The 13,550-nt window shown below is 38.7% G+C and overlaps 1 protein-coding gene across 5 annotated transcripts in view; it reads left to right on the top strand.

The window, feature by feature from the left end:
* The first annotated feature begins 5,000 nt into the window (after positions 1–5,000).
* The window catches only part of LOC104609186 (FAD/NAD(P)-binding oxidoreductase family protein), a 42,997-nt gene continuing 34,447 nt past the window's right edge, over positions 5,001–13,550 (top strand). The window contains exons 1-3 of one of the 5 annotated variants that reach the window (XM_010275432.3): positions 5,001–5,268; positions 7,862–7,976; positions 11,382–11,478. In XM_010275432.3, the coding sequence (XP_010273734.1) occupies positions 5,261–5,268; positions 7,862–7,976; positions 11,382–11,478 (220 nt within the window). In that variant the 5' untranslated portion in view covers positions 5,001–5,260. Of the gene's footprint in view, positions 5,269–7,861; positions 7,977–11,354; positions 11,483–13,550 lie in introns of those variants that run through there. The other 4 variants (XM_088892943.1, XM_010275431.3, XM_010275435.3 and 1 more) reach the window with 4 other exon arrangements.

The raw sequence follows: 13,550 nt of genomic DNA, 5'->3' as shown, positions 1-13,550 counted from the left end.
GAAGGCGCTGAGGCAAGGATATTACTGGCCTACCATGAAGGCAGACACCCTTGAGCTCGTCAAGAAGTGTAACAACTGCCAAAGGCATGCCAACATCCACCGGCTACCTATTGCCAATCTGAAATACCTCACCATCCTGTGACCTTTTGCTCAATGGGGAATAGACATCCTCGGACCTTTCCCCCCAACAACCAGGTAGAGGAGGTTCCTGGTCGTGGCAGTAGATTACTTCACGAAGTGGGAAGAGGCTGAGCCCTTGGTAACCATTACATCTCACAACATACAAAACTTCTTCTGGAAAAACATAGTGTGCTGCTTCGGACTAACTCGGGTGCTGATATCCAATAACGGGAAGCAATTTGAAGACATCAAGTTCTAGAACTGGTGTGCTAAGATGGGAATACTTGTATTCCATTGATGTACATCAAGTTCTAGAACTGGTGTACACAAGGAGTTTTGCAAAATACTTGTATTCCATTGATAAAATGCTTCAAGTAAATAGCAAAAACAAAAAGAAAGATCACAATTGTTTAACCGAGCTCGGAGGCTCGGGACATCAAGTATTAACAAAAGGGGGGTCCAAGAAAAGAGGCATCAGTCAGTTCAGGACTCCTCATCCCCAACAGAGGCTTCAGTAGGCGGATCTGTCTCTGTGCAGTCCTCGGAAGCATCGGCCTCCTCTCCCTCTCTCGTTGTCTCGTCATTGAGTTGGTTGTTGTCACTCTCCGCCTCAGAGTCTGGATCCTTGGCGGCTCCAACGGCCATCTCCTTGGTGATCTTGGACGTGGTGATGGCACTAAGGTTGAGATGGGGAAATTCACGTCGGGTCAACCACCTACTGAGCTTAAACCCCTTGTGGTAGCCTGCTGTCCCAACCATGACCAACCTCTCTCGAAGTTCCACCGAAGACTTATACTCCTCTACTGCCTTGACATTGGCCTCCTCCATCGCCTGAAGCAGGATTTTAGTTTGCTCCTTCACATGAGCCGCGAGGTTCTCGTTCTCTCTCTTCAGTGCCACCTCGCACTCCTCGAGTTGCTTTTTCTCCACCTCGAACTCCTCCTTCGCCATCAGCAGAGTCAGTAGCTCCTTCTTAGCTCATGTGTTGTTTTTCAGTTGGTTGATCTCGCTGCGAGCTAAGTTGAGCTCGGAGTGGGCACTTCGAGAGGACTCTTCGGCTTCGAGAGCTCGCTTTAAATTCACCTCGGACCGGTAGGCCAAAGCATGGATAGAGGAGTTCACATGCCAAAAGAAGAAAACAAGCATAAGTATGAAAGAAAAATCTAAGTATGAAGCAATTTGAAGGCTAAATACGTACCACCATACATTGCGTAGCCGCTCGGGCCCCGAGTTAAGCAACTAGCAAGTCAGCCCAGCGAGCGACCTCCTCGACGAGCACCATGTCCTTGCTCTTGAGAAGGCCATACTTCGGAGTCAAAATACTCCGGACTGAGGTATCGCTACCCGAAGAAGTAGCGATCGTTGGTGCGGGCTGAACCTCTGAAGACGTGGTCTCCTCGGGCATGCGGGGTGAAGTGGCCTTGCCTGGGTCCTCCTCAACCAAGTCGATCACAGGAGGATGTTCGGGGGAAGAGATGGCAATGCTAGAGGTGGTGGTCTTGGTGTGGAGGCGAGCCTTCTTGGAGGCCCTCTTCTTCTTCTTTCCCTTCTGCATGCTCCTGAAGAGTTCGTTGGCCAGGATGTCATCCATGGCAACTGCAACAAGTGATGAACTAAGTTAGATACGACACTGAAGTAAAATAAACAAGAAAAAGGTACAACAGTTAGCGACCTACCAAGAGGGCTTAGCTTAACTTGCATGAGCTTCTCCTCGGTCACGAACTTTTTGAACTTCAGGCCGAGCTTTGCCCAAGATGGGGCCTCCTCCCTTGTCTTTGGGTCCAGTCTGATGCCGGGGTCTTGGATGGCATCCCTCTAGTGAGTCGGGAAAGCCCACCCCTCGGTGTTACGGACCACGAAGTAGCGCCTCTTCCAAGCCCGGACCTTGTTAGGAAGCTCATGCAACAACTTGTACCCGGGGCAAGGAGACATAGTAACTCCGCCTGTGCGCGGGTAGAACACAGGAGGAGTTCTTTTTTATGGAAAGGATCGAAAAGAAGATGTCAAGGTCTATAGGTCGGTTGTAATCGTGGAAAAGGGCAATGGTACCTATGATGTTACAGATGGAGTTTGGATGTAGCTGGTCTATGGCAATGTCAAAAAACTTAATGATTTCGATTATAAAAAGATGGAGTGGAAGACGCATTCCGGCTACGAGCTGCTCCTCGAAGACCACGATCTCGTCATGACCGTGATCCTAAGGAAAGTTGCCTAAGGGAATACTATAAACAAGATCATTGGAAAGCCTGTACCGAGCTACTAGGGATAGGAGCCTGTCTGCTGTCATTATAGACGGACCGAAGCTGTCCGGCAGGCGACCTCAATGTGAAGCGGAGGCCGACTTTCCAGAAGCCTCTCGCTCTTGCTGAGGTCAGCTCGCCTCAAACGAATAGGAGTCCACATCCTGTGCCGAAGTGCCCACCTCGATAGGATGAGGCTCCTTGGTTTGTGCCGAGGTCCTCAACTTGGTCCCAGTGGACTCACCACTCCCATCTAGAAGGCTATCCAAGCTAAGGCTAGACATTCTAATGGAAAGGACAACGGAATCGAAAGTAAAGGAAGACGAACTCACCAAATGAAGACCAAAAAGAGCAAGACGACCTTGGACTCTGGATTCACGATTTTATAGCGAAGAAAATGGGCCCTTCGGCCCCTTTTTATAACGAGTATATCCGGGAATCAACGGTCAAGACCTGCACGATCCAATGGCTCATAGGAAAACTAGTTGCATGCTTCCTAAGGTTGAAATTAGTTTAGCACACATTTTGACGTCCACGAAGACTATAATCGGCTTGACGTTCGCACGTACCTGATACACAACCTAGGTCACTTCCTGGTTTAGCCAAATGGTCTGCCCTCCATATCACCTAGACTTCGTGCCAAATCCACTGGGCTCGTCATGAACTCCTTGCGCCAGGTTAGGACCCTTGGCACGAGGAGTAGGGGGCAATTGATGAAGGGTGATTTGGCATGATCTAGTAAGTAAATGTCACATGGACGCGATCTGCCCGAAGGATGACAACTCAGCGAAAAGAGCCTAGTCAACAGTATTTAGAGCTCGAGTGTTCGGTCACCTCGACACAAGCCATCTTGGCATAAAGGCACCTCGGCTTAGAGGCACCTCGGTACCTAATCCAGTTCGAGGCCCACGAACCGAAGTAACACATAATCGACCCCAAAAGCTTCCCAGTAGACTCCAAACCTAACGAGACCACGCTGCGTAACGGTTGCCCTTATCCTCTCCCCGCCTGGATCGAGCGAAGACGATAGACTTCATTAACTGACATGCTACTCCCCAACTAAAGCGGAAATGGATCTTATCCACTCAGGCCAAAGACCCCAGAACCGTTTTCGTGAGGTCCATGGCAGCTCAACTTCATAAAAGCAAACAACCCCTCCAGGGCCCAGGTACGCACAATTATTGGCTCACTAGTACACTTATCATTCAACTTTCAACTCGCAATAATAACTTAAGCATTAGAGTGACCTCCCCGAGTTCTCCAAGTTTCACGATTTTGCAGACCGAGCCAGCTCGCCACGCAGCCAAGTTCCAAATCATCCTCCAGCTAAGAGCATCCAAATCGTGCTCCACCAATTATAAAATGTTAACAAATTACTGTAGTTACCGTTACAAAATTAAATAAATAGTTATTGCATGTTATTAGAAAATAATAATAATAATAATTAATTTATCTGAATATTACTGCTTATTACTTTGTTAATATTTATCTATATAATTATTCAATTACAGAATTTTTAACAAATTACAGATTTTATACAAGTTAACATAAAGTTACGAGTAACTATGAAAATTATCATAAAATACCATTATTTCAACAAAATACTATAAATTACCAAAACTCATCATAAAACACATAATTTATTAGTGTACCAAAATCATGATAAATTACCACAAACTATCACATAATTTCCATAAGTTATCATAAATTAGTATAATTTACTAAAAATTACTGAAGAAAATAATAAAAAATTATTTACCAATATTTCCACAAAAATAAATTAAAGAATCTATTAGTGAAGTTAATAGAGTACCATAAATTAGCACAAAATTATCAGTAATTTCCATACAATAGTTAACCAGAAATCATGATAAGTTACCACACATTATCATAAAATATTAAAAATGTCCAAAAATAACCACAAGTTAGCACGAAATTACTAGTAAACAAATTAGTAGAAATTAAATTGCCTGAATTTACCAAAGAATATAACGAAAATAAATTACCATCATTTAGCACAAATTAACATAAATTACTGGTAATCACCAGAAAAAACATATATAAAATAGTAAAAATGCCCAAAAATTATCACTATTTGCATAAAATTATCAGAAAATATGTTTATGATTTCTGGACATTTAGGGTCGGGGCTGGGAGTTACTTAGAAACTGGGTTCAGGGATGGGGTGTATGGACCCTACCTCAAATCCAATCCACTGCCATTCCCAATTCCCAAATTCCCAAGTGTCGAATCTGGAGCAAGAGCGACTTCTTATTTCAACGCTGACCACTTATACCAAAAAAACCGTTAGGTATTATCCTATTTGAGTTTTCTTTTTTTGTCATTTTTTGTTATTTTATTATTTTATTTTTGCATTTACTGTATTTTTAAACATTTCCACCGAAGAATTTTAATTTTAAAATTTTATTTGTTTCACATTGTTTCACTTTTCCTGCATTTTTTTTTCTATTTATTTAATATTTTATTAATTTTTCATATTTATAAATATTTTGTATTTTTATTTATGATGTCACAAGTTGACCTATTTGACCGGTCGGTTTAACCGTTGATCCGGAACCGGAGAGAACAGCGGTTCCGTTTTCGGGTCGGTTTTTAAAACACAGGTTATTGGTTGAACAGTCCCAAATAGCCCGTCTAGTTCAGCTAATCTGGTTGTAACGCAGCTCTCTGTCGCAGATGAGATCGGATCGACGGCTGACTGATTGCTCTAAAAGGCTTTGATTTAATATTTCTCTCTATCTGAGAACTCGAAGCAGAGGACGAAGGGTGGTTAGTTCTGCCATTGAAGTACCGCTCTATTGTTGGTGATCTTGGTTTTTTCTCGTCTGGAGTTTAGGTCTTGCAATTGTGGAAGAGAACCTGGTATCGGGAAGTCGAAGATGTACAGGTAATGCGCATTTATGATTTACCATTTCTGTTTTTCTGTTAGTTTGATGGCGTCGGACATTTCTATTTAAACTCTTGCTGTTCTAGATTACTCAAATGCCATTTCTCTAAACTTTGATACATGCGAGTTTATCTCAAGTATGTCTTTGCATTTCAGACTTATATTATATGGATAGGATGCGTTTCTGTGTTGGGTTTTGGAATTAGGCTTTGTAGTGACATTTTAGTAAAGTTGGAGACAGACCTGCTTATCATGTTCTTGTTATTTTGCCCTGAAAGCAAACAGTTAGTGGCTCTTGATAGAGTGGAATAGTGAAACAGACTTTTGTATTCAACTCCATGTAGTTGAGATATGCTTTGTGTGTTGCCTTGAATTATGTAGGACTAATCAAACAGTGAATTAAACAAATAATTGATCCAAAAAAATTAAACAAATAGTTAATGTGTCATTGGTGCACTCTCCTTAAATCTCAACATGGTTTATAAGGTTAGGTATCTTTGAATAACACCTATTTCCTAGACGGGTCAGTCTTTGGGATGGTTTTGATTTTACCTTTACAAGTTTCTTGGTTCTTTTTTAATACCAGAAACTGTTTTCCTTTGAAAAATTCAAAACCATTCATCCAATGCCAGCCATTTTTTTCTTGCCGTCAGTCCAGTTTGTTCTCCAATGTTTTTTGCTAGTCAATCAGAAAGTCTTTTGCAATTGTAATTACAAATTGTATGGTTGTTATTTTTCCTTCCTCAATTATTGTAATTACAAATTATTGATAAAAAAATTGTAATTACAAATTAAATATAAGTATTGAAATAGGAGTTGAAAATTAAAACTTGTTTGCAGTTTCTCCTATTTATCTTAAAATGCAATAGGAGCACTTTTTGTTTCACTAGAAAAACGAAGTGCATATATTCATCTGTAAATTTCTTTCGAGTAACAAGTCATTGCATCTATGGGATAGACCTGTTAAAGGGCTAGGGTCGGGCTTAGCTTTGGCCAAAATTTGAATGGCCCGCCTGAAACCCGAGCCTGAAATAGTGTAAAGCTGAGCCTGAATCCCAGCCGTGAACAGGTCTATTGAGGGGTGAAAAACTCTAAAATACTTTGGAACATGGAACATCACTGCTTTTTTTCTGGGTTCAATCCCTAGTGGAGTTGCTCTTCCCCCCGCGCAACCCTCTTGGTTTTATCAAAAGGAAAAAAGAAACGAACATCATTGCTTTTACAGTTTGTTGGTGCATGTGAAAGGAAACAAACAGGTGTGTTTATCAAAAGAAAAGGAATGGCCTAGAAGCTATATTCAACTGCTAGATCTGTCAGTGGGTTGGGTCTGGTTTGGGACAGGGTGTAGCCATTCTGTACTGATTATTAATCAGTTCTGTAAGATAGACATAGAACCGGACCAATTATTAATCAGGATAAATTGGATCTGACCCGATTAGACTTGACTTCTATAATTAGCTATGATAATAACAGCTTAAAACTTCATTGTGATAATATAACCTTATAAAAAATGGAAATAAAATGGTAAATTATTTATATGTTGATAAAACAAGTGATTTTAGCCAAAATTATCTTATATACTGTCTATGAAATTTGCCCTTTTAAACACAAAATATAACAAAAATTACAAGAACCAGGAGTCTATTATATATTATTAACTACGTAATTGGTTAGGAACAGCAAGAACCAGATGACCCAATGATCAATTGGTACAAAACCACAGAACCAGAAGTGACATAATTGGTTCAGTCATTTCGGTTCTTCTGGGAAGACCCAGCCCATTGACAGCTCTATTAACTGCAGATATTTGCTCATTAATCATGGACTGGTTTGTGGTTGATATTGGATCATTGTAATGGGTTATGGGAGTAGTTAATTACTTGGGAGGGGGGGAGTTGCTTTGCATCGATTATGTTGAAGCCCATTGACAGCCTTGTTTGCTTGTTTGCTAGTAAGCCGTTTAAACCTCTTTATCTCCTCCCTTAAGTAGGGGTGTCAATTGGACCGGATTTGGTCCAGTCAAATCTGTTCCAATATGAGTCCATTACGGATGGACCAGGTCCAATCCAATGTGATGAATACTCTGGACCATTTTGGACTAGTCCAATTCTATGTCTGGACCATCCAATCTGTTCAAATTGGTTTTAATTTAGATTGGTTCCAACCCAAACCTGGTCCATTGACACCTGTACTCTTATCTTCTATAAATGGACTGGATATAAATGGATCATTCCAAAAGTAAATATTTCTCCCCATTACCTGGTTTGAGTGAGATAAATTTGAAGAACAAGTCCCTATTCTTCATAGTTCCTTTACATAGGCTTGTTCCATATGAATCACATCATTAGAGTTGTTTTTGTTATAGCTTATCTCACTTCTGGAGCTTGATGATTGTAATATTCTCTATTTGACACTTATCGATAAGATTTCATTTTAAGATGTGATTCCTTTTGATTCCTTTTGTTATTGTTCACATTATTTAATTGGGTTGCATATCATTCTTTTTAGCTAATTGCCTATACTAAACAATTTTTTCTTGATGTTTTTCTCTTATCTCTGTCTAATGCATTTTTTTTTTTTTTACTGGAAATAGGACAACTGTGAGAAAAATTGCATCTAATTACAACACCTTGAGGGTTCCGAAGAGGACTTTAAGTAATGATGCATCTGCAGGAATATCTAGCACTAACTCAGCTAAATTCAATTCTGTAATAATTCGTATCACCTATAGATGGATATTTTTTGTTCATTCTTTCTAATCTTGATTTTCTTTATCTTCTTAAATTCTTTTACTCCTTATATGTCATTACTCCTAGCAATTTAAGTTTATTGCTCTAAGAGAGCTTTCTTGGTCCTTGATCCATCATTTGATACAAAAGCAACTTGAGTCTGTTGTTTATTGGGGATGAAAGGGAGTGGAGTTTCTGTGGCATCATGTATTTACGATATCACATTCGGAAGCTCAATCTTGTTTGGTGACGTTAGAAATTTCATTCTGCTGTCTCCCAGGATCAGCTAATTCATACTCAGGTTGCCAAGCCAGGGATGAAAATTTTGCAATGTATCAGTAGGTCACTAATTCACAAAACTATGATCCTTTGGGGTTTCGACTCGTTTCAGGGGGTAGACAGGCCTTAGACTGACCCCTGAACAGGTTTTGATAAAAAGAAAAAAGCATAAGGTGCTTGGGATCAAAACACCTGATATGCCCCATCTGGTGTATCGGAGTGTATCAATTTTGATCCTTGAGCCAAGCTAGAACAGTTCTGGATTAACCTTAGTTGTCCTTGAGCTTAGTTATGCTTCAGATGGACAAGGTTCTTAGTTTGTCTTTTGTGTTTATTATATTCTGCTGACTCTTTGTCAAACAGGTTGCCTTTGCAAACTGCAAAAGGTGTGGGTTTGGGTCCTCATTTTAGAAGCTAACTATATTATTTGTTCGCTTTGTTGCTTTGTTTAATAAAGTTTATCATTATTGAACAAAAAATGTACATTTGCATGATGTATCAACTGTTCAATGGCATTACAACATAACAGAGAATGTCAAATACAACATTAATAAGCAGCATCAGAATTCAAAAATGAAAAAAAAAAATTATTTACAGGTGTGCAAAGTAAGGAGAGGAATAATAGAGTATTTTCTGACAAGTAGCAACATTTTGAAATGCTGATAGATGTGATCACAATTAGAGTTGCAATTGGATCCAAACCATAAAGGACTGGAAGTTAAGAGATGTGTCCATCAGATGATGTAGTTAGAGGATGATATCACATTATTTTTGAAGAAGGTACAGTATCATTAAAATAGAGAACAAGTATGTACAGAAAGCTGTTGTATACAGGGATTTACAATCACTGTCCATGCAATCCTATACCCCCAAACCTGGCTTTACAAAAAGATTATCATAAACAAAAAAATGAATTATAATTTCTATCGTTAGAACAATTTTTTTACAGAAAGCCAAGAAAACATTTTGCCCAAAAATTTTCTCAAACACTGTTTGTAGTGCTACTTTTGTTCTTGAATATCCTTGAATTCCTCTCCTGCCAAATGCACCAAAAAGCTGCTGTAGGAGCAACATTCCGTGCTAATTTTCCTCTCTTGGTGAGACCTTCGACTCTTCAGCCCTTCACAAAGTCCACCACCGATGGTATCACATAACAAAATCATTACCCCATAGACATGTTATCTCTCTCAGCTGATTTTAGTAGGGAATTTTTCAAGATCACTTTAATATGTGCTCTCTTTGGAACCAAAGTCTGCAAGGATGGAGGCTTTTAGACAGCAGCAAACAGAATTTTGCAATTATTTTAGTCTATTTTGGTTCTGTGGGCTGTGGTTCTCAAATGGTTCTTATTTCCACGTAAAAAATATTTGAGTTTGATTTCTTCTCCTTTTTTTTTTTTTCTTCTGTGGTTTCTTTCACGAATATGTATCTGGTAATTTCTTTGATGAATTCATTGTTTCTGACCTTAAGAATTATTAGATGACAGTAAGGATTTCTCAGAGTGTTCTGGTAAGGTTTCTTGGATTTTGGGGACTGTGATGCTCATTCCAGAAGGTGAATTCTCAGTCTACTGCTAGACATTTGACAAAATGCCTGGAGTTCTGATTACATTCAATCCAAAATTTGTTTTTCTCAGGCTGCCTGCAAAGTGTCTGTTGAAATACTGATTTGTTGCATGCTTTCCATTGGCCAAATTTGGTTATTTGATCTGCTTCTTGGACCTCATGTTAGCACTCTGTTTCACTGTTTGTCAGTTCCATCTTTGATTTAATGTTTGGGAATTGCAGCTTTTTCATTAGTTGGGTCATCTGGTTAACTATTCTAACAGTCCTGGTTGGTTCCCTCTGTGGAACATTGGCCTTTTCTGATATGTTGCATGCTTTCCATTGGCCAAATTTGGTTATTTGATCTGCTTCTTGGACCTCATGTTAGCACTCTGTTTCACTGTTTGTCAGTTCCATCTTTGATTTAATGTTTGGGAATTGCAGCTTTTTCATTAGTTGGGCCATCTGGTTAACTATTCTAACAGTCCTGGTTGGTTCCCTCAGTGGAACATTGGCCTTTTCTGATAACCACCTTGGGTATCTGGTTATGTAACTTCTGCAATATTTGTTCATGGTGTTTGATTGAGCTGAGCAGCTTCCTCCAGCACAGCTATGATGCAGTTCTACTTAACATTTTGCTTTGCAAACCCAAGATTTGTCACCATCTTATTTTTGGGAGGTGTACATATATACGTTCAGAAATATTTTTTGTACCTGGGTTTTTTCTGAGAGAGGGTGTTTGAGAGTAAGGTTCGACAGGTATATTGGGATATGGTAATCTAGGTATAGGTGTAGTGTAGGGCAGAAATACTATGCTTGTTGGGTATTGCTTCTGGATCTGTTATATGGGTTGTTTATGTACTGGATTTTTTATGTAAGGCCTCTTTGTGCCTCTGTTGGGTGAGAGTCGTTTGAGGGTTTCACTCTATCTTTATTGCATTTTTAGTGAAATAGTGAACCTTTGCAGTTCTCTCATGGATGTAGGCTCCCAGAGCAAACCATATTAAAATATATTTTCTTCTTTTGGTTTATTGCCTCCTCCTTTGTAGGTTATAATAAAGGCTTTACTGGGCCTGGCTATTCTTAAGTTTTTTATTGCTTTTGTCTACTTATGTTATCCTAGCTTATTGTTTGGATTTATATGTTTACCATCCAACTTGTAGGATCCATTTATCTTATGTTTTTACTTTTTATATTCCACTATCTCTTATGATATAATCTCTTTATTTCACTGATTCAATTAGATTAATATTTTAAAAAATTGTGTTAACATTTTCTGTATCATTACCACTTGTTTCGTGCTTTATGTGAGGTGACCCACTTTATTTGGGACAAGGGTTTGTTGAGTTGTGCTATACAGGGATATTTTTACAAATATTGTTCTAGGATCTTTGTATTTATTTATTCATTTGAAAAATTCTTGCATATTTTACTAGCAATTCTCAAACTGTTGCTTGCTTCTCAAGGAGTCTCACTTCTTTCATTATTTTTTGATAAATGAGTCTCACTTCTGTCATTTGAAGTGCATTCTTAGGCCTTACTGGCCTGTTCAACTTTCCAGGAGGATGAGAAGCTTGGGATGAGAAATATGATTGGCCAATATGACATTGCTATTGTTGGAGGTGGCATGGTTGGCATTGCCTTTGCTTGTGCTCTCTGTAGGTATTATTGCTTGTTTATAGCTTAATATAATAGGTATTATTGCTTTTTTATAGCTTAATATAACATCCCTATTTACCATGTCACACACATAATTGATTTTTACAAAACTGAGTATATTGTTGAGTGTTGACGGGCTTGATTAAAGTTTTAGTTTCTCATCACACAACACCTTGTCTTCTATGCTTTGAAATCAGCTAAGCTGCCATATATGTGTGTTTCTAATTGAGCTTGTTGTGACTTTGCCAATTGTTGAACCTTGAATGGGTATCTATTTTTGTAGAGGTGGTATCACTTGCTCTATTATGAGGATTGTGGAAAGAAAGAAACAAGGAATCTTTGAGGGGAAGTCTAGAGAAATATGTTGAATTTTTGCTAAATATTAGCTTCCTTCCTATAAAATGAACTCTAGTGCTTAAGGCATTAAATGGGTTCACTAGAGTTGGTTTTTGAGGAATTCAACATTGAGATGATTTTCATGTTCCATCTTATCTGTTTTATTTTTCTCCCTTTTTGTCTCACATGATTTAAAAGTAGAGTAAATAAAACAAAAAAAAATGGAATACATAATATATATATCTATATTTTACTATTAAAAGTGTGAATGGGGTCTAGATTCTGGATTTTTTTTGACAAAAATACCTTTGCTCTTTGAACTTGGTCTCCTTATATTTATGAGGGCAAAAAACATAATTTGAATGCTCAAGGAGTGATAAAAGAAAAGGGGCGATGTTTGCAAAAAATGAGAGTGAACCCCAAATGGAAGCATTTGACTATTCAACCCCACCTGTGTTTGATGCTAATAGTGAAGAAACCTTAGAGGGAGAACTGGTGTATGGGGATGTGGGAGAGGCCTTGGTGATGTAGCGATCATTCCTAACTCCTAGGGATGAATCGTCAGATTGGCTAAGAAATAATATCTTCCACACCACGTATACTATGGGTGGAAAGGTAGCCAACCTTGTAATCAATGGCGGGAGTTGTGAGAATGTTACAGCAAAAGTAGCCATCCGCAAGCTGAACCTGAAAACTCAACAACACCCTCACCCTTACAAGCTTGCATGGCTAAAACGAAAGAATGAGGTCTCAGTCACACAACGGTGTCTAGTGGGCTTTTCTATTGGCAATAATTATAGTGATTGTGTGTGGTGTGATTGTATGCATGGATGCTTTCCATTTGCTACTTGGGCACCCATGACAATTGACCGCCACGTAGTCCATGATGGGTGAAAGAACACCTACTCTTTTGGGTTTAAAGGGAAAAGGTTGACCTTATGTCCATTACAAGAGACTATACCTAAATCGAAACTTGGGGAGGGTTATAACCTTTTTGCCACCTAAATCGAAAGAGCACATACTCTCAACCTTTACATGTTTCTTCAGAGTTCACTATTTTTTTGAAGGAATTATTGATGGGATTCTTCTTTAGGGGCACAAAGGATATTAGATAGGGAGATGCACTATCTTCATTGTTTTTATTTGTGTCACAAAGACATTGGTCAGGCTTACTAGTCTCAGTAAGGAGAGGAGAAAATAAAGTCTCATTATTATAATTTGATGATTACACCATCATGTTCTATGGTGGTAAACATCAAAGTTTGGAGTTTAATACTAACTATAAAATAAGTTAATCCATCCCTCTTTTAGTAAAGAAAGGGACAAAGTAGATAGAAGGGGGTAAGAAGATTTGGGCATTCAAAAGGTCTTTGTTTTTGTGTTGTTTTAGAGTTAATGGACCATTACTAGTAGACAATCAACAATAAATTCATTATGTTTTATTAGAATTGGAAAATGTTGAGGGAAGGGGATGCACATGGATAGGGTGGAAATAAATGGATATGCTTGTGTACATTGAGGAAACTCGTACAAATCCCACAAATACATCAATAACAATAAATCTAAAGTTAAACCGGCTATGAATAAGGTATAAATACATAAGAAATGCATATTTTCATAGTTTATATGAAGAGATACATTAATCAACAATACTGGGAGTCTACAACATATACACATCATACAATAATTTTATTAATGACCATAGTTGTCAAGGCGATGCCTAACCTACATGGCG

The sequence above is a fragment of the Nelumbo nucifera genome, chromosome 8 (assembly GCF_055504915.1).
Source record: "Nelumbo nucifera cultivar China Antique chromosome 8, China Antique-T2T, whole genome shotgun sequence".
In the NCBI taxonomy this organism is placed as follows: domain Eukaryota; kingdom Viridiplantae; phylum Streptophyta; class Magnoliopsida; order Proteales; family Nelumbonaceae; genus Nelumbo; species Nelumbo nucifera.
The sequence above is the reverse complement of the archived record's forward strand: the minus strand, read 5'-3'. Positions and strand labels throughout refer to the sequence as shown.